This window comes from Rhinatrema bivittatum, chromosome 17 (assembly GCF_901001135.1).
Source record: "Rhinatrema bivittatum chromosome 17, aRhiBiv1.1, whole genome shotgun sequence".
In the NCBI taxonomy this organism is placed as follows: Eukaryota; Metazoa; Chordata; class Amphibia; order Gymnophiona; family Rhinatrematidae; genus Rhinatrema; species Rhinatrema bivittatum.
The window spans coordinates 39900900-39927905 of record NC_042631.1 but is presented as its reverse complement, the minus strand read 5'-3'; the positions used below and the strand labels follow the sequence as shown (position 1 = coordinate 39927905).

The following is a 27006-nucleotide window of genomic DNA, read 5'->3' as shown; positions in this document are numbered from 1 at the left end:
AAATGGATGAAGATGAAATAATGAGGGGTTCAAGTTTTGGAAGAAGAGTGGCTGGGTGGAATGTTGAATGCAAGTTCTTGGAGGTGAAGTCCATTACCTGCTATTAATTACGTTGGCTTAGAAAATAGCCACTGCAACAGTGGCCAATCCAGGTTCTTATAGCCTGGATTGGCCACTGTTGGAAACAGGATGCTGGGCTTGATGGACTCAGTATGGCATGTGATGGACTCAGTATGCCATGTGGTAATCTAATGAGTACAATCAACTAAATCTGTATCCAACTCTTGTAACTTGTGTTTGAGGTCTGTACAACACACTGGTGTCAGTAGGAGTTCCATTTTTCCATAGTGCCTCTTCCCTTTCCTACACACGTGCATTTCAGATGCTATAATGTCATTCTTTAATTAATGCCCTACCCTATTCTTTCTGAACAGACTATAAATTGTATCAGTATACTTAGGAAATTATTACTCATAGTGGGGTAGATTTTCAAAAAACGCGAATAGGCGTACTTTTGCTGGCGCATCAGGCACCAGCAAAAGTACGCTGGATTTTAGTAGATACGCGCGGAGCCGCACGTATCCACTAAAATCCTGGATCGGCGCGCGCAAGGCTATGAATTCTGTATAGCCGGCGCGCGCCGAGCCGCGCAGCCTACCCCCGTTCCCTCCAAGGCCGCTCCGAAATCGGAGCGGCCTTGGAGGGAATCCTCTAACGCCCTCCCCTCACCTTCCCCTCCCTTCCTCTACCTAACCCCCCCGCCCGACCCTGTCTACACCCCCCCCCCTTACCTTTCTCCGGGGATTTACGCCTCCCGGAGGGAGAAGTAAATCCCCGCGCGCCAGCGGGCCTGTTGCGCGCCGGGACGCGACCTGGGGGCGGGTATGGAGGGTGCGGCCACGCCCCCAGACCCCTCTGGGCTGTAGCCACGCCCCCGTACCCGCCCCCAAAACGCTGCCGACATGCCCCCTAAACGCCGCGACGACCAGGCCCGCCCCCGACACGCCCCCCTCGGAGAACCCCGGGACTTATGCGAGTCCCGGGGCTCTGTGCGCGCCGGTAGGCCTATGTAAAATAGGCTCACCGGCGCGCAGGGCCCTGCTCGCCTAAATCCGCCCGGTTTTGGGCGGATTTAGGCGAGCAGGGCTCTGAAAATCCGCCCCATACTGTTTCTGTTTGTCTTACTGAAGTGCAGTAGTTTTAAGGGGAAACTAATTTATTTTCATTGCTAATTCAATTTGAATTCTTTCCAAATAGAGAAAAGAAAAAAAGTTCTGGTACTACTACTGCTTTTTAATTGGAAAAATACCGCTAATGTTGGAATGGAAAGAAACTAGAAATAATATTCCACCAGAGTCAGAGGTTTAGTGATGCTGAAAGTTTATTAAGGAATTACCCTAGACAAGATGAAAATATCAAGGAATGGAAAACATGATGGCTTCTTCCCAAAATCAAATCCAGGTGCTAAACAGAGAGACTGACAAACCCTTAAAAATCTTATAAAAATAATAGTTTGGTTGTCTAGGCATAATCATATATGATCATTTTAAATATATCACTACTAATAAAGTCCTTCATTTTACCCTTCTGACAATAATATATTAATTATGTAAACAGTATGACCAAGATCTGCATGTCATTACAAATTATGCCAACATCTTGTAAACACTGAGTATGCTGCAGAAGCTTTCCACAGCATCTGCAACAAACTTCCTCAGAAAACCAAACATGAATAAAATATATTCCTCAGTGTGCAAGCTATCAAATGTTACCTGCAAGCTAAATTATCTTAGATAATGCAAGAAAGAGACATACAGAAGATGGCAGAATTGCAGTTTATAGATTTTTGGTCATTGCTCTCACTCTTTGCATGAACTGTGCTTATTTAAGGAGGGCTGAAGGAACTGGATTTTATATAACAGCAACTGACAAGACACTTTAGCTGTTGTTACATCAGGAAATGCCGGCGGTGGCATTTTTTGGAAGTGACTTGGAAGCGTAAACAGTGTCTGCTGTCCTCCTGTCACAAATGTCAGAACATGGACTCTACAGATCTGTGTTATTGTACATTACAGTTCCTTGCATATAACAAATTACTATACCCACAGTACTCAAGAGGAACTGTAGGTTATCCAAGTTTATCTTTGAAATCAAAATGCTAGTTGCTATTTTATTTAACCAGTTCCTCTCATCTTATCTATAGAAAGTTGGCAAAACTGTTTTGAATACTTTCCAACTCTGAAACACTACTCCGACTTGTAACCAAAGCTGAAAAATAAGCAAGAAGCTCAGAGATATTTTTAGCACATTCACAGAATATTTCAGTCATCTAACTAGTATTCTAATCGCTTCTTGATCCTTTCATATCTGTTGCTTGTACTTTCTCTTCATTTCATTTCCTTCCTACTGCTCTTCTTCTCCTTAATGTGCCGGCTGATTGCTGAGCGCCTTGTTCTGGAACGCACACAGTGCTCGCACAGCCGCACTCTTCCACATAAGTGTAGTTGTAGGGAACGGAGGTGCCATCCGGGCATGTCAGCTGTACCGTCATGTTTCTAACCCGGAGCTCCTGGCAGCAAGAGCATGCATGCTCCATCATATTTGTTTTACTCGAGTACCTTACATGACACAAAAGAAAAAGAAAAATATGTGAAAACCTGCTTCAAGAATGATTAGAACACCATAGAGATATTCATGGCCAAAATTGTGATTTCAGTTTATTTTGTTTTCAAGGCTTTTTATTTTTCATTTCTTTGTTTTGTGGCCTTTTTATTATTCTTTTTTTTATTTGTTTTTGTAAAACAGCGTACCCTATTTGCAAATATGCACACTATTGTCTGAAAAGGAATAACCTGAAAATTTGGGGGATTTAGGAGAGAATGGGCATTTGTTTCATGGTAAAATGGACTAAAACAAGAATGGCTGTTTGGACAGGATTGCCATTTGTTAAAAACAAATGCACATCCCTAATAAACACTTTCTGTCTCTAAATATTGTAAGTGTGTAGGTGCTTGCTTTTATGTTGTTCTAGGTTTTTCTTTAAGATATTTCCGAGTAAAGGACATTAAATCAGTGTCGACTCAGAGCTCATGTCTACTTTATTTGTATTTATTTATATGTATTTGATATTTTGCCTTTTTACAGAGCGTCCTCAAGGCAGATTACAACAATTTAGATAAAGATAGACATAAGTATAGTTTAGAATCAGAATGGCATTGAGTTGGGTATGAAAAGTTCCTAGACAGGAGTTCAGGTAAGTAGGCCATGATGATGTTGGTCTCTGAAGATACTACACATGATCAGATCCGCCATGTTTACCTGATATGTTGAACAGTCTTACCTTTGACAATGCATAATGTTGATTAGATATGTCAAGAATAAGAGATTTTTTGGTTAGTTTTTTTGTAATCTTGTTACTCAGACCAGTTACCGTTAGAGGTAAGGTTGTGTTCTGTGTTAAATTGGTAAATGTAAATTGTAATAAGGAGTAACCGTGTTGCTCACATTATACTCTGAGTTCACTTACTGTTTTATGTAATGGTTGTTGATGATGTAAACCGGAGTTAAGGCAGCTAGCTATACCTCGGTATATAAAAAGCTTTAAATAAATAAATAAATCTGGCTGAAGGTCTGACTGAAAAACCATGACTTTGCTAGTCTCCTGAATAGGTTGAAGGGTATTTTGTTCCAGATGTTTGATGTGTAAACTGAACGCATGAAGTTGTCTGCAGGACAATTTGGCTGCAGTGAAGAGGGAAGAAGAACTACTTGGGAGGATCACAGTTTTCTTAAATGCGCGTTACCAGAGAGAAGTTGGGAGAGGGATTCGGAAGCCCGTTTGTTGACGCATTTGAAGACAAAGCAGAGAGCTTTAAATGCTATCCTGCCAGTGAATTTGATAAAGAATAGGCTTGGTGTGGTTGGTTGTTTTTGTTCCTACCAAAATTTTAGCATGCAAGCTATCAAATGTTGTTTACAATCTAAATTATTAGACAATATACTGAAAGCAGCACTACCTGTTAGGAATTGAAGGTATTTTGTGCTGAATTGAGAGATGCCATTGAAAGGAAAATTGCTTCTTATTTGCTAATTTTCATTCCTGGAATACCACAGATCAGTCCAGACAAGTGGGTTTTGCATCCCTACAAGTAGTTGGAGGCAAAGAATAAATACTTTTCAGGCACTGCTACTTAACCGAGAGTGCCACCTGCAGTCCCTCAGTATTGCCCTGTACCCGAGCCAAGATGTCTATCCCCAAACTCCAAGGATTTCTCCCAATAAGGCAAGCTAGAAAACAAGTTGGAACTCCCAACCAAAGTGACCCCAGAACTAGGGCCAAGAAAAGGAATTTTGAATCTCAAAACACACATTTTTCTTAATACTTCTGCAGCAGAATCTTAAACTCTGCATCACCAGCAGCATCCAGAATCAGGAAAGGTCTTTTGAAAACATTACTCATAATCATAATGGGATGGGAGTCTGGACTGATCTGTGGTATTCCAGGAATTAAAATTAGCAGGTAAGAACTTATTTTCCTTTTCCTGTTCATACCCTAGATCAGTCCAGACAAATGGGATGTACCCAAGTCCCTTTACACTGGGTGAGATTCCAAAAGACCTGCATGCAGCACACTTTCACCAAAGGAGCTCTCTTCTGGGGCCCTGACATCCAAATGGTAATGTCTAGAAAAAGTGTGCAAAGAGGACCACATTACTGTGCAGACACTCTACCCAGGAGGCTGCCTGTGCTTTAGTGAAATGTACCCGCAATCCTTCAGGAATTAACTAACCTTTACAAATATAGGCCGAAATTATCGCCTCCGTCAACCAACGAGCAAATCGTACTTTTAGTAAATTTGCAACCCTTCTTTGGTCTACTGAATAATACAAAGAGATGGTCTGAGGTCCGAAAACCATTCATGACCTTGAGCTATCTTAGGAGAACACGACGCATATCCAAACGATGAAGTTCCCATGCATGGGGAGAGTCAGGCGCAAGGTGAGAAAACCACAGCATCTCCACTATCTGACTAAGATGAAAGGCCGAAACGATGTTGGGCAAAAAGGAAGGAACAACCCACAATGAAATCCTATCATCAGAAATTCGCAAAAAGGGTTCCCTGCACAATAAGGCCTGGAACTCCAAAACTCACCTCACCAAACAAATCGTCATGAGGTACACCGTTTTCAGGGTAAAGTCCTTCAAAGAAGCCCTTCTCAAAGGTTCAAAGGGAGGATCACACAACATCCGGAGAACCAGATTAAGATTCCAGGATGGACAAATCCTACGGACTGGGGGCCGCAAATGTTTCACTCCTTTAAGGAAATGTACCACGTCTGGATAAGAAGCAACCAAGGAATCATGTCCTTGTGACTGATCCAGGCCAAGGTGACACAAAATACCCCCCAAATTCAGAGACACCTTAGCCTTGCCTCGAAGCCTCTGTATGGCTGGCCATTTACCCACCATCTCCTTCTAAGCAAGATAGGCCTCATGCAGTAACAAAACAAAATCCGCGGAAAACCTGCTGTGGTCTCCCTGCTCTGCAGCCACCAGGTCCTCCCTAGGACCCGCTGGCACCTCCAACCCTTCTCTAGACCCCTGGTGCACTGGAGACAGTGGGGAGGGGAATTCCTGCCTTCCTCAACCATGGCCACCATTTCCTTCACCCCCACTGGGGCCTCCTGCACAGGGCCTGCAGCATGAGTGCAGTGCCTACTCTCTGATCCCTGTGCCGAGACTCCCTCACCTCCAGAGACACAAGCAGGGAACAGAAGGGCCGCACTGACGTGAGAGTGCCTGCTTCCGCAGGCCCAACAGGCTTTCCCACGCTCATCGTGAGATGGAATAGTGCGCGACATAGCCTATGACTAAAAATAACCCCAGGCGGGAGAAAGAAAGCTGCCACCGGTGTCCTGGCTACGGATGCTGAAACACAGCCCGAGCCATGCGGGTTCCTCCTCACCCCAACGCGGAGCTGACAAACCCCCTCAGATGCTGCTCCAACGGAGAAAAAAAAACAGGCCTTACTTGAATTTTTTTTTTTTTTTTACATCAGCTCTTAAAGAAACATCATCCCAAGCCACCCAGAGAAACCAAAAGAAAGCTTATACTTTCCTGTTTCTGGGTGCTCCAGGATGCTGAAGCTGGCCAAACTGGGGGAGTTGGCCTCAGGGGGAGTGAGGGACCCTGGCTTTCCCTTTCCCTGGAATCAAGGGTCAAACCTGGCCAGGGATTTCCAACCCCCCGCTCGCCCTGCTCAACTAGAGGGATGGCCCACGAAGGAATCTAACACCTCTGGGAGCTCTGTCTTCAGTTCTTCCATTTTCTCTCTAACCCTAAGCTAACTTTCTTTACTTATCTTCCTTTTTTTTTTTAACTACTACCAGACTGCAGGTTTGTACCTCTACCATCTGCTGGAGACAGAGAAATACTGAGGGACTGCAGAATGCACTCTCGGTTAAGTAGCAGTGCCTGAAAAGTTTTTATTCTCTGCCTCCATCTACTGGTATGGATGCAAAACCCACTTGTCTGCACTTATCTGAGGTATGAACAGGAATAGGGAATTGCAGTTATCATTTTTGTTGGTCATTAATAAATGTATCACAGTAGCAAGATTGTGTTTATCTAGGAAATTGCGGAGTTGGCGGATCTGACGCAGATACATGAAAGAGGGCCTTACCACTTTGGAGATGTGAGGTTCCATTTCAAGCTTTTGATCTAGTTGAACCCCTAGGCTTCATACTGACTCCTTAGGCTGCAAGGGGATACCTGCTAGTGAGGGAAGTGAGTGCAGGTGGGTGACCTTGGTGGCTGAGTGAAATATCAGATTTTGAGGGGTTCAGTTTGAGTTTGCATTTGTTAGATCTTTGGGCTAAAGCTGCCAGGCAGTTATTAAGATTAGCAATGTAAGAGGTTTGGTCAGAGCCCTGTCTAAGGAGTTTCTAAACATCCTTAGGGGACAATTTTCTAAAATACTCCATAATTAACTTTGGTTACTAAATTTAAAGCATGCCAATTTAGGATGATTTTCTGCCAGATTTGGATCCTAAAAGTTGATTTGCAACACTTTTTCAAATCTGGTTTTATTCATTAAACTAAAATTTGAATTTTTTAAGCTAATTATTCAAGAAACACAGTTTTATTATTTGGTTATTCTAAATATAAAAATATTAAAAGAAGTCATATGGGAAAATGATCAAATTGGAGCCAGAAATGTTAAAAATACAGGATAATATGAATACACTCCTGGGGTAATTTTGTAACATTGTGCATACATCAGCCAGAAAATATGCACATAAGTTACACCAATTTTGAAAGCAGAATTATACGCATACATCCACTTTCAGAATTGCCTCTCCAATCTAATCATTCACAATTACATCTGCTAAAACATGTGCACAGACTTCCTGTGAAAATGTACTTAGATACTTTTGAAAATCCCTAACTATGATGTAAGCGCAAGCCTCCCTCCCCACTCCTGCCCCCAGGATCACCTCCACTTACGTGCAATAGAGTGTGCAATTTTTAGAACACCCATTTCTGCAAATGAAACACTGTTTTACCCATGCAAATACTTTTGAAAATGAGTCTCCCCTGAAGAAGGGACTTCTGTGATCTCAAAAGTTAATGCATAAGAACATTTTTGAGTCATTCCTTTGTTGGTCAAACAAAAGGTATCATGGCCTGCGAAGATTCCAGTTTTCTCCCAGATGAATACCGCTGCTAGTGCTCTACACTCTATAATGTACATCCAAAGTAAATACCAACATGGAATCTATTAAGGGGGCGATTTTCATGAAGTCAGGGTAATTTCTCTTTAAACATTTGTTAAAGCTTTTGTAGGTACAAAAGCCCCTGCGTAATCTGCCCCTGCTGTTTCTATAGGTTGAATTGCACAGGAAAAACTATGTATGCATATTACAATATGCAAGATACACACAGTTTTCTGCACCAATCTAAGGAATACCCAGGAGTTCCTACTTTTCAACATGGATAAAACTAAGCAGGGGTTAATTCTGAATTAGTCAGCTATACCTGTGCAACTCCAAAAATTACACAACTAAAGTTGGACTAACTATTGAAAATTGCCCTCCTAGGGTAATTTGGTAACATTATTCCTAACTTAGGTGGCAAATATAAGATTAATTTATAGTAATTCTCCAAGGGCACTTACATCTAAGACCACTTTGAATCTTATCTCGCTAAATGTTTGCCCACACACACTTACACCTGCTAACCAGTGCATATATATTCAGGAAAACATATGCACATTTTCAAGAGTTTGCATGTAAGTACAATCTCCTCCCCAACTCCACTGCTAGGATCGCCTCTACTCAGTCCGCAAACTTACATGCATGCATGACATATATAAGTTCACTCGCATATCGAGCGGGCAGTTTTGTAAAAGGCCATTTCTGCATGTAGTTTTACCCACATATATCACTCTTAAAATTACTCTCCCTCTGTATATCTATGACACCTCCCCACCACCTCGACTACAGATACAGTTTATTAAATCTTCTGCCACTTACATGGAGGAACTGTTACAAACTCCTTTACAGTACGTCAAGTCAACGTTAGCCTGACAGTTGTCCTGTTTCAGGAGCATTGGTGAATTCTCAACTCCACAAAGTACTTGCGGTTCTGTGGTAAAAAAAAACAAACAAAAAACAAAATAGGAAATGCATTTCTACATTTCAAAATGCCTACTCGCATGCCTAGTAAAACATGAATCATATACTGCATATTGCTTCCTCCTGGCTTAGTGTAGTAAAATGGCCTTTACTCACGTATGCATTTCTCACAACAGCCATCTTCACTCATTACAATAGTTCCCTTTGAAGAAATGAGGAAAATATAAATGAGCAGAAGTCAAACCTGGAAAACACAGACTTCTGTATTTGTTTACAGCACTAAGAATGTATTAGAATATGTGAACCACCTTGAACATATCTGTAGGAGTACGGGGAGAAAAGTTTCAAAAGAAATAAGCAAATAAAATAAAAATGTGATCTGATGGAGGCTGCAAATTGTATTGCATTGTCCATTTAATGTGTTTATTGTTTAATTTTATTGTAACTCATTCAAATACTGTGGATGACAGGCATGTAATAAAGGAAATGAACTAAAAGGAGAAAGTGGTGAGAACAGATAATGAGTGGAGTGGAAGGGGTAAATAGGGAACAATTATTTACCATTTCAAATAACACCAGCACTAGGGGATACTACATGAAATTATCAACTGGCAGATTTAAAACAAATCGTAGGAAAGCAGAGCTGCTTACCTGTAACAGGTGTACTCCGAGGACAGCAGGATGCTAGTCCTCACACATGGGTGAATCCCTAGCTACAGGCTGCACCCCAACACAAAAGGGGACCAACAGACACCCAACCAGGTGCCAACGGGCACAACACCACCGGTGCTGTTGGTAACAGAGGGGGAGACAGCCTGATCCCAAATAATGGACCCTTAGAGGGAGAGTGGGGATCTATACCTCAGATTCTGAAGGACAGACTGGCTGGAACCTACTGTCACATCGGCCATCCCTATCGACAGTAATGTGATGTGAATGTGTGGAAGGAACTCCATGTCGCAGCCTTGCAGATGATCTCCCCAGCAAGAAGGCCACTGATGCTGCCATGGCGCTGACAGAATGAACCTTGATATGACTCCCAAGATGCAGTCCTGCCTGAGATAACAGAAGGAGATGCAATCTGCTAGCTTTGATAGTGTCTATTTGGCAACGACAATGCCCAACCTATTTTTATCAAAAGAAATAAAAAGTTAGGTGGACTGGCATCTATCTGCTCCAGATAGAAAGCTAAGGCTTGCTTGCAGTCCAAACTGTGCAGTGCTCATTCACCTTGGTGCAAATGGGGCCTGGGAAAGAATGTTGGAAGGATGATGGACTGGTTAAGATAGAAGTCAGTCACGACCTTAGGCAGGAACTTAGGACACGTATACAAGACCATCCTATCATGATAAAACTTAGTGTAAGGTGGATAAGTCACTAAGGCCTGGAGCTCGCTGACCCTGCATGCTAAGGTGACCACCACCAAAATTATAATCTTCCAGATCAGGTATTTCATGTCACAGGTGTGCAATGGCTCAAATGGAGCTTTCATTAGCTGATCTAACACCATGCTGAGGTCCCAAGACAAAGCGGGCGGCCTTAGGGGAGGCTTCAATTGAAGCAGGCCCCACATGAAATGTACAACTATTAGGCTGTACAGTGATGGACATACCATCTACACCCTGGTGATATGCGCCAATTGCACTGAGATGAACTCTAACTGAGTTGGTCTTTAAGCCAGCTTCTGATAGGTGTAGAAGGTAAACAAGCAGTTTTTGTGTGGGGCAGGAGAGTGGATCTAGGACCTTCTGCTCTCACCATATGGAAAACTTCCTCCACTTCAGTCCATAGGACTTTCTAGTGGAAGGTTTTCTAGAAACCACCAGGATCTGAGACACATCCTCTGAAAGATCAAGTGGCTGCAAGATTAATCTCTTAACATCCAGAAAGTGAGTGGCAGGGCCTGGCGGTTGGGATGTCGCAGCCTGCCTTGACATTACGTGATGAAATCTAGAGAAGTCCCCAGACTAATTGATCTCCAGAAGGACAACTCCTGTAGGAGTGGAAAAAAGACCTGTCTCGGCCAATGATGAGGCTGTGAGGATCATAGTCCCTCCTGTCTTTGTGAAGCTTCTTTGCCACTAAGGGAATTGGAGGATACCCATCACTGGAGCAGAAGACCCTTGCCCCAATGACGGGTAAGGCTTCCAAGGCTGGTTTGCTGAATGATCTGTAGAGAAAGCAGAGCCAAGGCACCTTCCTGTTGCAGGGAGATGAATAGATCTATGTCTGGGCTCTCCCAGAGGCAGAATATCCAATTCACTACCCCCTTGTCTAGGGACCACTCGGGGGCTCTGAAGGCTCAATTCAGCCTGTCAGCTACCATGTTCTCTGTTCTGGCCAGGTACATGGCCCTGAGCACTATCCAGTGGGACAGGGCCCACGACCAGATCTGGACCACTTCCTGATTCAGGAGGTATGATCCCTAGCCTCCCTACTTGTTGACATACCACATGGATCAGGACAACTTCGTTGGATAGCCGATCTCTGAAAGCCCATAGTGCATACATGATCACCCGAAGCTCCAAGACGTTGATTTGACAAGAGAGTTCCTGAGTAGACCAGAGACCAGACCAGAGTACATGAGCTCCCCACCCCAGGGTGGATGCATTCATGGTTAGGACAATTAGGGTAGGGGGACTTCAAAAAGAGATCACCCATTCCAGATTGGAAAGTACCCGCCACCAGGACAATGAGTCCTAGAGAGACGGGGTGACTCGGATGCAATCCTGGAGGCTTTGAGTGGCCAGGCAATAATGTGACCTCAGAGTCCATTGGGCTCTCTGCATGTGTAAACTTGCCAAGGGAGTGACACCTGCTGGATTTGTTGGACCTCTGCTGCAATGGTCATCAAGGTGAAAGCCCTTTGGTGAGACAGGAAGGTCTTGACCGAAGCCATGTCTATTAGGGCACCTATAAAGTCCAATTGAAGTGATGAGCTGAGATGAGACTTTGGGTAGTTAATAACAAACCCTAGTGACTCCAACACCTGGATGGTCAAGCGCATGGATCTGGCAGCCCCTGAATGAGACATTCTCTTGACCAGCCAATCATCCAGATATGGGAAAACATGCACTTCCAGCTTGCGGAGGTGCGCTGCCACTATGGCCAGGCATTTTGTGAAGACCCATGGGGCTGACGTGAGCCTGAACGGCAACACCAGGTACTAGAAGTGCAGTTTTCACACCACAAATTGGAGATATTTCCTATGACCGGGAAAAATCTCGATATTAGTGTGTGTCCTTTAGATTGAGAAAGTATAGCTAGTCCTCTTTTTGCAATTGGGGGGGGGGGGGGGGAATAAAGTGCCCAGGGAAACCATCTTGAACTTTTCTTTTCTTAGAAACTTGTTCAAGGCCTTAGGTCTAGGATGGGACAGAGTTCTCCTGTTCTCTTTGGAATCAGGAAGTACCTGGAGTAGAATCTCCACCCTCTTTGCCCTGGTGGTATTGGCTTGACTGCTCTGGCCATTAAGAGGGAGGAGAGCTCTATTAGTAGCACCTCCTGATGAGCTATCGGCCCCCAAAACAGGCAAGGAAGGCAATTTGGCGGGACATCCAATAGATTCAATTGGTACCCATGACGGACGATGGACAGAACCCACTGAGGGGTTCTGGGCAACTGACCTACACTCCCTACAACCCAGTCAAAAGCCCATCCATGGAGTTGACTGAGGAGCCAGTTGGGGGTTGGGAGCTCTCTGCTGCCTAGACAGCCATGGGAGCTCTGATGGTGTTGATGGGAGTGAGGGGGCAGAAGATAGCACTTCGTTTGGTGAAAGAAAGACTTCTTGGCCCCTATCTCGCCTGCCTCCTAGAAGGGATAGATCCAGAGTGCTGGTGGAGAGTTGTTGGAGGTTTCATGGTAGTCCTGAAGTTGGGCCACAACATTCCTCACCCTTTCACTGAAGAGGTTCTCCCCAGTACATAGCATGTCAGTGAGTCATTCCTGTACCTGGGTCGAAGATCTGAGGCCTGCAGCCATACCATTCTGTGGGCATTGATTCCCGCTGCAGATACTCTTGATGCCAATTCAAAAACATCATAGGCTGCATGGACCTCTTGCTTTCCGCACTCTATGCCCTTATGCATCAGCAACATGAGGATATCCTGCTGTTGTTGAAGCAGTTGCTCGGCTACCTCCTGCACTTGCTTCCAGATGACCCACGAGTACTGGCTCATGTAGAGCTGGTAGACAGAAATGTGGGCAATGAGCATGGCACCTTGAAACACCTTCCCTCCCAAGACTGTCCATCACTCAATGGGGGATGGGGCGACGAGGAATGAGTCTGAAAGCACTAGGCCCTCTTGAGGGTGGATTCAACCACCACCGACGGGTCAGGTAGCTGACAGTTTTTGAATCCGGCAGTCTTCTGGACAAGGTAGATCCTGTCTGCCTTATTAATGGGAGGCACTATGAGGAGGTGTTCCCATATCCTCAGCAGCAGCTTCTTAAAAATCTCATGTACCAGGACCAAAATGATCTCCTTAGGAGGGCTCCATGAACTGGAGAATCTCAAGCATTTTGTGCCTGGCATCCTTCTCTGTTAATAAATGAAAAGGGATGGATTCCACCATCACCCTCACAAAACCTGTGAAAGTTAATTCCTCAGGCAGAGACTTCCTTCGCTGTTCTGGAGAAGAAGGGTCCAAAGGGAGACCCTTGGAGCCTCAGAGGAGGAGGAGGAGCTCTCCAAAATGTCATCACCTCAGGGGTCATAGGGTTCCCCATCCTCATTGTATGCCACAGGGGATGGGTTCCTAAGTGCCGCACTTCATCCAGAGTGCAGACATTGGTAAAGCTGGACCCCCCACCGGGCACCGATGTCGGCTGGGTTAGTAATGCACCGATGAGCACGTTGAGCTACTCCAGTAGTATGAGACCATGCGGCACTGGGTCCGGTGCCATAGGACTGAAGACCTGCAGCACCTGGTCCACTGCTAGCTAGACTCAGTGCTCCATATCCTCCTCAAACATTACCAATGCCATCACCAACTGGGAGGAAGGAGGGATGGCCAGATCTTCTTCAAACCCTCGAGCTGGATTGGCGACTGGCATCAGAACTGGTGGAGACCCCCAGCACCAATGGAGGATTGGCACTCCTCGCCACGGGGTCGCTATGGGGGCATTGTGGCAAAAGCTGGTGCAACCCTGTGTCCGGCACTGTGCATCAATGGGGACCAGTGCCAATGCTTCTTTGGCTTCTCTTGATGCTTGGCCCAGTCTTTTCCCTGTGCCAAGGCCAATGATGAAGAACCTGATGTTTTTGGCCTGGAGGAGATTGACAATGGTCAGTCTCTAGCACCCCTATCCACCAACAGCATCAACGGAATCTGCAGTCCCACCGATTTTACTGGCTCGGTGTCCATCTGTGTGGCTCCTTGGTCCTTTCATGCTGATGCCTAGGACTTCTTTGATCTGAAGACCTGCTCCATCTTGTCGAGTTGAAGCTGAGGTCCATTCGGGATCATCTTCATACATAAACGACAACCCAGGATGTCATACGATGTCCCCAGGCAGAGGACACATATCTCATGCAGATCTGTGATGGACATGACCCATTGGCATCATAAATGGCCATGTTAGACGAAACAAAAGGAGCATGAACTGAAAGCGATGGCGGTGGAGCATTGATGGTCGCAAACATCGATGCACCCCTCCACGGGGAATCCACCGTGAAAGGAAACTTACGCGAATAGCCGAAAACCCTGACTAGGAGACACTATGGAAAAGCACCAAGAGGGACACAGCGACAGAACAAGAAAAAACCTGTGAAAAATGTGAGAAAAGAGGAAAGTTTTCCACAAGACAAAAAAATTGCCAAAGTGAGCTCACTCACACCGTGAGGCTTAAAGCTCCGTGCAGAAAAAGAGACTGGATAGGGACCCTGCGTGGACGCGTGGTATAGGGCATGCTGGGCAAGTCAAATTTCTGGAAACTTTGACATACGTTTTCCACATTGGGGCTCAATCTGATGAAGTCATCCATGTGTGAGGACTACCATCTTGCTTGACCTCGGAGAAGAATTTTTTCACTCAGCGAATGATCAAACTATGGAATCTGTTGCCAGAGGATGTGGTCAAGACAACTAACATAGTGGGGTTCAATAGAGGGTTAGAGAATTGTTGTGAATTGTTTTCTCAGGTAGACTTGGAAAAGTCCGCGCTTATCCTTTTGAGTGAAATACAAGATCAGGTATTGGGGATCTCTCGGATACTTTGGACCTGGACTGACCACTGTCAGAGACAGTATGCGGACCTCGATGGACCTAGGCCTGACCCAGCATGGCACTTCTTATGCTCTTATAATCAGCCATTGAAAATAATGCTTTGCTTCTTTCAGCATACACTGCCAGTTTTAAGCAGTAAACTAATTAGGACTAGAGAAGCAGGTGTGGGTTGTTGGTTTTTTGTTGTTGGGTTTTTTTTTTTTTGCCAGATTAGGATTAATTTGTAATCTAAGGAATCAATTTTCAAAGGGTTTAGGCTCTTAACTTTTGGAGTTAGGAATACGGGTGCCTAGTTTCACTAAGCTCCTAAATTTAAGAACCAAAAATGTGGATGGCCAGAATACTGGAGAGAGGAAACAAAGTTAGGAGCTTACCACCGATTTTCAGAATGAGGCACCTAATTTAGGAACATAAATCTATCAGGCCAATACAGTACCGACGCGTAAAAAAAAGTGTGGCAGTGCCGGGCACCCACGCGTTTGACACACGCACATTTTGGTTCGCAAGCCGCTCGATTCAGTATTCAAATTAGACGCAAATCCAAGCAGCGGAGCGTCCAAAGCGCGCCTATGAAGCGGTAGACGTTCGAAATCCATTTTACTGTATACTGCGGTAGACAGCGCCTATATAGTATCCAGGGTGCGCTGGCGCCATACCTGTCATTTCAAATGTCATTTCAAATGTCATTCCAGCAGATAGCAGGTCGAAATTTAGAAGCCTAAGATGGTAACTTTCAAACAGGCAAGTGGGTGCACCTATTTGTTTGTGTTGATACATGCCAAGGGTCATGGCTATTTTATCAGATGCTCATATATAAACATGCACGTTGTAAAACAGCCTGGGTGCGCGCAAATGTGCACCCAATTTTAAACTTGTGCGTGCCCAACCATATAAAGTCAGGGAATTTTTAAACAGGCACACGTGAAGGAAATGACCAGTTTCACCAGTTCAACCACCAGGTAGACCAGTGTGTAGCTAGAACCTCCAAACCTCCCTGGCTCGTAAGCCTGAAAATGTAAATATTGACAGTTGTACCTCATCCATAGCAGAAGTAAAGATATGTGGCACAGGAACTGGATGTGCACCGAGATGCGTATTTGCCCGCTTTTTTGACCCTACCCTTGTATGGCCTGCTCATATTCTGCCTCCTTTGTTTACCATGCGAGATATTCACGCATTGGGATTTACAAATGCATCTTGGTGGCTTTTAAATTTTGGTGGCATGCATATGTGTGTGTATCTCCTAATTGATGCCTTGCTTTTAAAATTCACCTTTAAGGGGGTAATATTCAGTCACTGGCTGGAGTGTAAAGTTAGCTGGATAAATTTAGCCAGCTGACTTTGGAGGGATATTCAGTGGTTAAAGATAGCTGGATAAGTTTATCAGATTGACTTTAGAATACTCTATGGCACGACCAAAGTTAGCCAGATATGTTAGCCAGCTAATTCTGAATATCAGAGTTAGCCAGATAATTTATCTAGCTAATCTAACTCCACCCTAAAACATCCCAGAATACTCCTACATTATCCAGCTAAATTTTAAATGGATAACTAGATATCCAGCTAAACTTTGGCCATATAAGTTCTGAAAATATTAGGGGTGTTTTGTTTTTTCTTTTGTTTAGTTTGGAAAATGTTAGGTTTATTTAGTTTCATTTACTTTTCTTTTGTTTCTTATTTTGGAAAATAGTTCATGCTCTTTGCAAACAGTGTGCCCTATTTAGAAACAGCGTGCACTATTTGCAAATAATGTATGCTACTTACCAAAATGAAAAAGAAAGGAAAAAACTCAGACCCCAGGGGTCTATGGAAATCTCCGTCCCATCCCCTACTAACCCTGGAGGTGGTTGAAGTTCCCCCAGAAAGGCAATCTTTAGGGAAAATCCTCTATTCACATATCCTGCCCATACCACATTTCCCAACTCCTCCACTTTGTTACAAAATAAATAGCGCCCCCCCCCCATCGCCCAATCTCTTGACACCCCCCCCACCACCACCACCACGGTCTAACTAACATTACCCTAGTGGTCTACCATGGGCTTGGAGTGACCCCTCTGCTTCCAGACTTGGCAGCCACCATTATCTAAAATAGCACCAGCCAGTCCTTTGCCCCTGCATTGTGATAAGGGCTGCCAGTGCCATTGGGTAGTCCCTATCACATGATAAGGGCAAAAGGCCGGCTGGGTTTTTTTTTCTACAATAGTGGCTGCCAGGTTTGGGAACTAGAGAGGTCACTCCAGGCCCCCACTAGACCACCAAGTTGGATTTGGTAAGTCCACGGGCGTAGGTGATGGGGGCTGGCACCAAGGAGGGCCAAATATTTTTAACAAAGGGGCAGAGTTGGGGTTTAGGTGGACATATAAAAGATTTTGTTTCGTTTTATTTATTATATTCTCTATAAATATTATCTTTCAGGGGAACTATGGCCACCTTCAGGGGTGGGACAAGGGGGTTACAATGTTTCTCAAGGGAACTCTTGTTTTCAATAGTGCACACAAAAAAACCAATAGAAAATAAAACACAAAATGTTGTGGGGGGGTTTTCTATCATTAGCTTTTTAAAATGACATGAAATGAAGGCACATCCCTACAAAATATTCATAAGTCAGCTATCCAGCTAAGTACCACTGAATATGGACACCTAGACAGCAACTTTCAAACCGGCACGCAGGCACTCGTGTGTGTGCATTCCACGGCCCACACCCAGGGACGCGGCAATGTTATAGCTTGCGCACGTATACGCACGCGTTATAAAACAGTCTGGCGGCGCGCACATGTGCCAAATTTTAAGTGGGTGTGCGCAAGTGCCGCTTTTACCGCGTAAATCAGGGGATTTTAACAGGGGCGCGTGCCGGTGCCATTTCCAGTTTTACCAGTTCATCCCCAGTTCACCCAGTTAAAAGATAGGTCTTCCAAATCCACCTGGTTTAACAGTCTTCACTCCCCAAGTTATCCCCACCCCTTAAAACCCCGACAATGTGCCTATTTATTTTTATTTTATGACTTAAATGGCGTCGTTAGCAGAAGCAAAATTTCGCGGCAGGGGGCATCAGCACACGCCAGAGCATGCAAGTATTTCCATGCACATCTCAGTTTCACCCCCACCCCGCCCCTTTTTCAAAACTCCCAAGATGTGCGCACTGCGGCATTTACGTGTGTTTCAGCTGAAGACATTTGGCGAAAAATAGGTACTTAACTGACTGGGAGATTCATCGAGCCGCAGTAGTGCTCTGATGCATGAGATCATCATGTGATAGAGCATTATTGCGGCAATATCACACCATATTTTGCATCTCCCCATCCTGGTACCCTCCCCTATTACAATGACCTTCTTTGCATGTGACTTATATGCATGAATAATGCAACTGCATGCAAAGAAGGCCATTAATATGAAATCTGATGCAAATATTTTATCGCAGCTCACCAAGAAGGTAGTCAGCCATGATAAAAGACCTACACCTATTTGAAAAGCAAACGTGAGGCGGGAGCCCTAGAACCCCAACGCAGGTAAAAATTTTAAAAAATAAATCCCGTAGATTGAAAAAAGGTTGAGCCGGGGGGTCAGCCCTGACCCCCAGCTCAATCCAGGTTCACCACTTGACGTGGTCCAGACTGCCTAACAGAATAAAAATAGGTGCCTGTGCGGCTCTCTCACACCCACCCCAGTGTCAAAAAAGAGTTCTGAGCCCCCTACCTTGCACTCCTCACCCTTGCACCTCCCCCACCTCAACTCCCTTCCCACACCCCACAATCTTTTAAAAGCCAGAACAGTTTCTCAGTGGGACTGGGGCACCCCCAACACCCAGCCCAGTCATCACCATTTTTCAAAATGACACCCACCTGACCTTAGCCCAGCCATGTGACTGGGGCAAGGTCCAGGGATCGGACCCAGGCCACATGGCTGAAGTCCAATCCCCAACCTTTTCCCAGTCAAATGGGTGAGGTAAGGTCAGGTTGGCACCGTTTGACCCGGCTAGGTGCAAGAGGGCACCCCGGCCCTACTGAGGGACCTGTCCTAGCTTTTAAAAGTTCGGGTGGTGCGGGAGAGGGGTCAGGGGGTGGGGGTGCAAGGGGGCCTGGAACTTTTTTTTGCACTTTTGAGGGTGGGAGAGGACACGGTGGGGAAGCCTTGTATTTATTTTTGGCACTTTGGGAGGGTGGAAGGGGCTGCCTGGAAGACCTTATATTTTATTTGATGCACACTGGGGGGTGAGGGGGTTGGGAGGGGGGACATCCAGAAGACCTTATATTTTATTTGATTTACTTTGGGAGGTAAGGGAGTTGGGAGGAGGTGGTTGCTGCACAGGCACCTATTTGTATATTCTTAGGCATCGGGGTCACGTTGAGTAGTGGCCCCAGGAGGAGCCGGGAGTCAGCCAGGACTCCTGCTCAACCTTTTCTCATGCCACGGGGTTATTTTTTTTTTTTTTTGCCAGTCCATTAAGGCAATGGTGGATCCCTATGAGGTTGAGGCCACATTGCATTAAAGGGTCACTTGCTGTGTTCTTTTGTTCCGTGGTGTTTGGCTGCGAGAAAAAAGAACGCACCACAGAGCCACAATATTTTTTCGGGGAAGGGGCCCCACTATCGTGCTAACAACCCCACCCCCACGATAGTGGGATCCTTCCCACCAAAATACATCACGGCTTGACGAATCTAGGTCTTAGGTTCCTAAATTTAGGAGGTCAGCATTTTTTTTTTTATGTCGGCTTCTAAGTATTTTCTTTGTGTGCCTCCACTGTAAGAAAAACACACACAGTGACACCTGTTCAAACTGTCGGTCCTGTGGTCTTGGAGTGATCCTACAGCATCCTGTAGCAGCACCACTGACCACAGTGGGAAAGCCAGTCAGGATGCTGCAGATTGCTGACAGTGCACAACTGAATATTCTAACTCAGCTCAGGAGTGCAATGGGGAACATCCTGCAGTCTATCTGTGACTTTCACCACTGTGCCTCCTAAGACTAATGGCATCAGTGTTTAATAAGTAAACTTTCGTTATGAGCCCTAGATACATCTCTGTTTTGGAAAATATAATCCACTAAAGCCGACCTTTCACATTTTAAAAGCATTGCTGTTAATCCAAAAATTACAATTTGCTGAATATTGAACGTACAAACTCGCAGTCCTTGGGTTCAATGGTTGCGCATGCTCTCTTCTCTGTGACCAAAGAAATATGTTCCCCAACCTTTTCACAGGAGTAGTGGGTACAGTTTGTATCTGGGGGTTGCCATGTCTCATCAACCTGAAATTAAGAAGCAATAACTTTTCAAAAACATAGCATTTAGCATACACAAAGCTAAAATCTCAGAGATTAAGAAAATATTTGAAATCTACCTCTCTTCTCTCCTGAAATGCACAAACTACACATTGATGGGTGTTACCTGAAACATTGTCAACTCTATTGCTTGTTCATTAATCAATATTGCATTTCAGGGGTGGTATTTGTATACAATACAGTTTAACAGGACCCACAGAGAATATTTTTTTGCTCTTGAACATTTTGTTCAAGAGGGTCCATCATAGTCATTTTATCTTTGGATACTGAAAATTGTTTCTAATACTTTTGTGCACAGGGAACCCAATATTCATACCTAGTGGTTAGAGCAGTGGACTATGAGCCAGGAGACCAGGGTTCAAGTCCTGCTGTTGCTCCTTGTGACCTTGGGCAAGTCACTTTACCCTCCGTTGCCTCAGGTACAAAAACTAAGATTGTAAGCCCTCTGGGGATAGAGAAATACCTACAGTACCTGAATGTAAACCGGTGTGATATCTCAATTGAGATCGAATGTCGGTATAAATAAATAAATGTATCAGTAATCCTGGTGTTTAACATACAACAGTGCCATTTAGTTAATGTATGTACATGGAGATAAATAACGCTAGCAGCCGCCGGCACTTACCCTCTGTGTCCGGCGTCCCTGACATCCCCTTTTTCTCCACTTGTCGACATTTATATAATTACCATGCATAATATAAAAACACACTGAAACTGTTTTGGTATCAAAAAGGCCGCAGCTTTTATTTCTTTAACATACGAATAAACTTCCCAGGGTACCCGAGCCAATGTGCTGTCACTGACTGCCCGCCGTAAAACAAGCCAGGCGTCCTTTTAGCCGTGGGCCCCCGCCGAGTCTCCGCTCCAAGGCAGGGGAGGCCCCGCCACTGGCGCGTTCTGCGCCCCCCACCTTTCTGTGCCTCCCCCGGCGCTGACCGACCACCACGCCCATCCGGTGATGCCGCCGGCACCACTTACAATATATCCAACTGGCCCGGGTAACCGCCCTCCTTCTGAGCTGCGACATTAACCCCAACATTGCACAAATTGTTTTCATATTAACTAACAGATATCCTAACTATTGCCAGTATTCACTTAGGGGTAGATTTTTTTAAAAAGCGCGTTCGCATACTTTTGTTTGCGCACCAGGCGCGCACTAGCCGCGCGTATCTTCTAAAATCCTGGATCGGCGCGCGCAAGGCTGCCGATTTTGGGCAGCCGGCGCGCGCCGAGCCGCGCAGCCTGTCACCATTCCCTCCGAGGCCGCTCCGAAATTGGAGCGGCCTCGGAGGGAACTTTCTTTCGCCCTCCCCTCACCTTCCCCTCCCTTCCCCTACCTAACCCACCCCCCCGGCCCTATCTAAACCCCCCCCCTACCTTTATCCACAGATTTACGCCTCCCAGAGGGAAACGTAAATCCATGCACGCCGAGACTCGACCCGGGGGCCATGCCCCCGAAACGCCCTGGGCCGAAACCACGCCCCCGGTCCCACCCCCGAAATGCCATGCCCCGCCCCCGAAATGCCACGTCATCGGGTCCCGCCCCCTCGACACGCCCCCAACATGCCCCCTTCCAAAAACCCCGGGACCTAGGCGCGCCGGCGAGCAGGGCTTTTAAAATCCGCCCGTTAAACTGTGTTCGTTACCTTTTTCCCCCTCCCTCTGTATTTATCATTCTTTCTTGCCCTTCGTCAGGGTGGGTTTCGACCTTGCTGGCTCTGGCGAAAAGGGGAGGTTTCGTTTTCCCCGCGGCCCTTTAAGGGGCCCACCACGTCATCGGCCGGCGCCTCGGTCGATGCCAATGATGCGTCCTCGCTCGCGCTTCTTTCCACCCTCCTTCCTTTTCCCTCCTTCGGGCCGCCATCCTTTTTTCAGGGCGGCACATCCGTTATGGGGGTGGGCTCTGGCCAGGAGGCTCAGGCCCACCTCGTATTTTGTAAACTGTGTGGTAGGAGCTAAACATTTTATAAAATATCACATAGGTCTGCTCTGAAAGTACACATGCATGTTTCAGTATTTGTGTATATTTCAATGCAAGAAAACACAGGCTTTTTCTACCATTTTATAAACAAATATGTTTACATTTTACACATGAAATAATTGTGACATTTTGAAAATAAACACCTGGAATTAAATGTGCAGGTAGGTATTTTATAAAGTATGCATGTGTACTTTTTTTTAGTCAATTTAAAACTACAAATTACAAGCAATAATTTCTGCAGTTAATAAGGTAGTACGTAAAACAATGGTATTAAAAAAAAATAAATAACTAGTACAGTAAATGCACCGCCCTCTAAGTTTCCAAAAAGGAAATCAAACAGAAAATTTAATCCAAAAAAGAAATAATTATAAAGAAACATCAAAAGACAGAGAAACACAAATATGTTTAGTTTATTTATTACTTGGTTAATCACAAATCTTAACATTGGTAAACCAATGCAATGTACAATAAAAGTATGTAAAATAAGAGGTCCATATTAAAAAACCTTTTAGACAGATAATGAGTAATTATCCATCTAAACTGTCATCTTCGAAGATTAGTCAGTCCACATGAGGATGTTTGGTTGAAAGTGTCGTGTGGTTTCATACAAAAGCTTTTTTAGATTTAGATACAATTGTGCATAATATGAAAATTAATAACATGTCAACTCGGAATATTTATAGGGTTATTTATAGTATGATGTTAAAAATGATTTCTATAACGGTATATTTCTTCACGACTCCTGAATGTGGGAAGGGGGACTGGGAAGGGGGAGGGGGTAAAGATGAGACAGGGGCTATGTATTTGTTTAGATTACATGTGTAACTTGGATAAAGAATGAAATGTTACTGTTGAATAAAAATGTCAATAAAAACATTTACACACAAAAAAAAAAATGTAAGGATGAATTCAGTTAAGTTGCGGTAGCTGAATATCCATTCCTGGCCAGTGGCTGCCACCTAATACTTATCTGGTTAAGTTGCGAGTGAGATATGGGCATTCCGGGAAGGAACTACTTATATGGCTAACACACCCCTAGATTTATCAAAATGCTATATTTATAGCAGAAATAGCGCCTGCGATAAAAAAGGAGTGTGGTTAGGATAATTTCCCTGCTCCCGCAACGCATAGGTAATTTCCTCATGGGATGTTACAGCGAAAAGGTTATTATGAGAGACAGAGAGAGAGAGCGCTTCTGTAGAGACAAATATGTCACTTTACCATTTATACTACTATTTGTACTTAGCTTGAAGCTAGGTAGAGAGTGCATTGTACAAATCAATTCCTCTTGTACCTTTCATCGATTCAAACAGCATAAAATCTTCAGTGATGTCAGCTTTGCTGTTCGTCCCCCCTACTGTGTATGTAAACCTGCCCCCCAAACCTACCCCACCCTTCAAACCCCACACCGAGGTAAAAGTGCCTGTTACAGTGGTATAAAGAGTAAAGTGACATTTTGATCTCTACAAAGGTTCTCTCTCTCTCACTCTCTCAAAGCCATGTATGGGGGAAAAACTGACACAAGGGCAAAGGACTTGTGAACACCGTAAACTCTACATTGCAGTATACCACAGTGCTCATTTAAGTTGTATTGCAAACTTATTTATGGGCAAGATATATGATGTCTATACTGCAATACTTTAATTCACACTCATTTATAAAATTAGCGTTAAGGCCCTAACACAAAATGATAAATGGCCCTGTTAGTCGGATAAGTATGGATATTCAGACTTATCCAGTTAACTAGATAAGTTAACTGGATAAGTTAACAGGTCTAAAGTTAGCTGGAAAAGACTTATCTAACTGGTGACTTATTCAGGAATATCCAGTAGCATAGCTGTGCTGCTGAATATCCTGTGTGAGTTAGCCGACTAAGGCTTACCCAGCTAACTCACTTAACCGAATATGTTTGAACATCTAACCCATTAATACGACAAGATGTGGGCAAAACTAGTATCTGTCTTGGGGGCGTGGGGTCAGGATGGTGGCACATCAATCTGTGAGCATGCAAGCTTGTAAGAGAAAGGGGGTGTCAAAAGCAAACCTTGCCCAAGGCACCATTCTGTCCAATGATTGCCCTGCTTGCAAATACTGCTAAATATTATCTATTATACAAAACATCAGGGAGCATCACTGGCCCATTCAGCTATCCCCATCTATACAGTGTAGAAGTTTCAGTACCAGCTCTCAGTGTCCCAGAGTTAGATATCCATTGTGAACCTTCCTAAAGCTAGCAAGCCTGGAACTAGATACGAAAAGTGAAAAGTACCTGGATTATTTTAGTGGTGTTATCCTTTAATTGTATTACACATGCCACCATTTCACATTCACCACAGCACTGACCAGGTTTCATCGTGTACTCATAACCCTGTGGTTTAAATGAAGAATACATCAAGTCAATAATACTAGTTTTCCATATTTTGTTTAGTTTTGCAAAACAATTGGCTCATATTTTGATGTAAAAAAGCTCACCAGTGGGCAATCTGTCTTACAAGTGATGGGCGTACACTTCACAAGGTTAAAGTGAGTCTCTGGATCCATTTCATAACTACAGTCACACTCTTCACAGCTTTCTTTGTTGGGTGGAATATGCACACCAGGCTAGGAAAATCAAGGAAAAAAAGAGATCCAAATTCAGACACAGCCCAGATAGCAAAGTTAGACAGATAAACCTATCTGGTTAACTTTAGAGGCATATTCAATCGTGCCATCACATGGATTCTGAGTTAGTAGGCTAAATGCTTCCGAATAGGAACCTCAACATTTATACCAAAAAAACTGTGCTGCATCTAACAAGATCAAAGCAAACCTGAAGCAGCGTCTGGGAAAATAGTTTGAATAAAGCCACATGACAGACCAGTAGAAACATAGGGCTGGAAAATCTGAAGGCAAGATAAATTAAAGCAAAATAAATACATGATTTCAATTTCTATGGATTTTTTTTTTTTTTTGCATGCTCCTATTTATTTTTAACTCCCACCTTGTACATTTCTGTTTCATTTGAAAAGAAGATGACATTTGAGCATTTCATGATGACTAGTTTCCTTCTTTAGACAGAGGTTAGCACATGCTTATGGCAATCTTGATCTGTGATTTTCTATGTGATAAGTGCATCATTAAACATTAAAGGTGTTTTTCCCTATATGAACCCAGGCAAATTAAAAGTGCTCAGTCAACTAATGGCAGAGCATAAAATGCTCTGACCTCCCTCAGATTTCAACTGAACTAGACTGTTTCCCTATAGGAATGAGAAAGAAATAGTAATGGAGGCACCAAGGACACATGAAAAGCGTAAATCCATGGTGCTTGTCTATCAAAAGAGATCAAAAGTTATGAGGATAAACAGGCTCAATGATCTTATAAGGCCAGTTTCCCTACAATAAACTTGGTTTCAAGTGGCTTCTAGATCACAGAATACTCTGAGATATGTTACAAAAAAGAATCAGACATAAATGTCCCATTAGGCTTTGAGATATTTGATGGCCCTAAATTAAAGCCATGTATGGGGAAAAAACTGACAAGTGCAGAGGACTTGAGAACACTATAAACTCTACATTGCAGTATACTACAGTGCTCATTTCAGTTTCCTATAGGTCAGTCTGAAATGCCTTCCATAAAATCTTTACCTTCATTTGAGTAAACAAGTTATAATGCCTGTGAAATGTATTGCAAACTGAATGTAATTCAGGGTAAATATCTTGCATATTATTTACATTTTTTTTTTTAAGTATTCATACTTAAAAAGTGTACAGCTACAGCTGGGGGATGTGGTAACTCGAACAGTAGCAGCTTGGGGTCAGCCAGAGGAAAAACAGAGGCAGACTCTGGCTCTTCCTTAAGCACAGTTTATTTACAGTGAAAACACCCAAAAGTGCAGTGCACAGCAAAACAAAACAGATTAGGCAGCTCACTTTGGCTTCAGATATCTCACAAATAACAAAGGAAAGTGTAAAGCAAAAATAATTACTTGGAGGTACCTCACTTTGACTTCAGACAAGTTCCCAACTTTAAGCTAATAGGTTTTAACGATGTCACTCTCAACCTGAAACATAGCAGGTCTTTTCGGGCAGTGGGAATCTCTCTTCCCTGGAGGCTGTCGAATCCTTCTGGGCCCTGAGGTCTTAAGCTTTGGTGAAGGGCTCCTCTCTTGACCCAGGATTCCCTGCGGGTCTCAACCTTAAGGAGGCTCAGGTGAGACATCTGTGCCCGGTCCTTTAAGGTGGTCTGAGGGAGTTTTCTGTATGCTCCCTCACAGGGAGTAGTAATACTTGTTTAGACATTTTTCTCCTGGGAGAAAGAATTTTCTAAAGGGATATAAAGTTGCCTACTGAGTGGGATCTGTAAGTTTGTAGTGGTTTGGGAAAAAATGTCTTCAAGAAATCTCTCTCTTTATTAGAAAGATAAAATCAGGGTTTGCCCAGTTAAGTTTAGGACTTAATCAGACAAATCATGGGTTTTAAAAATCCTGCCATGCTGACTGGTTTCACTTTATCCAGATATGATTTTGCCCAGATAGAACTTATCCAGATAAATTGAGGGTGTTTAATGAGTGTTATGGGATGGGATTAACTTAGCCACAAAAGTTGTCTGGTTAACTCCGATACTCAGAGTTAGATAATTTATCTGGCTAAGATTGTCATGCCAGAGAGCAGTTCTAAAGTTATGTGGATAAATTTATTGAGCTAAGTAGGACCTTATCCAGCTATATTCAGTCAAAACCTAATTGGTAGCACTCTACCAAGACCTATTATTTATCTGGCTAAAGTTAGAAAGAGAGATTGCTCACTGATCATGCTGTTAAATACTGATCTCAATATGTTTTTCATGATGGTAGCCAGAAGGTAGAAAGCCTTCTGCAAATGTACACAGAAACTCTCCTTAAAA

General features: G+C 44.0%; 1 protein-coding gene across 1 annotated transcript in view; it reads right to left on the bottom strand.

Annotated features, from left to right (window-relative positions):
- Positions 1 to 1878: 1878 nt before the first annotated feature.
- Positions 1879 to 27006, bottom strand: part of LOC115079483 (mucin-5B-like) — a 289301-nt gene continuing 264173 nt past the window's right edge. The window contains exons 35-40 of the mRNA XM_029583107.1: positions 24595 to 24723; positions 24392 to 24490; positions 19980 to 20108; positions 8793 to 8838; positions 8535 to 8646; positions 1879 to 2618 (exon numbers count right to left, since the gene is read on the bottom strand). Coding sequence (XP_029438967.1) covers positions 2393 to 2618; positions 8535 to 8646; positions 8793 to 8838; positions 19980 to 20108; positions 24392 to 24490; positions 24595 to 24723 — 741 coding nt within the window. The 3' untranslated portion in view covers positions 1879 to 2392. The remainder of the gene's footprint in view (positions 2619 to 8534; positions 8647 to 8792; positions 8839 to 19979; positions 20109 to 24391; positions 24491 to 24594; positions 24724 to 27006) is intronic.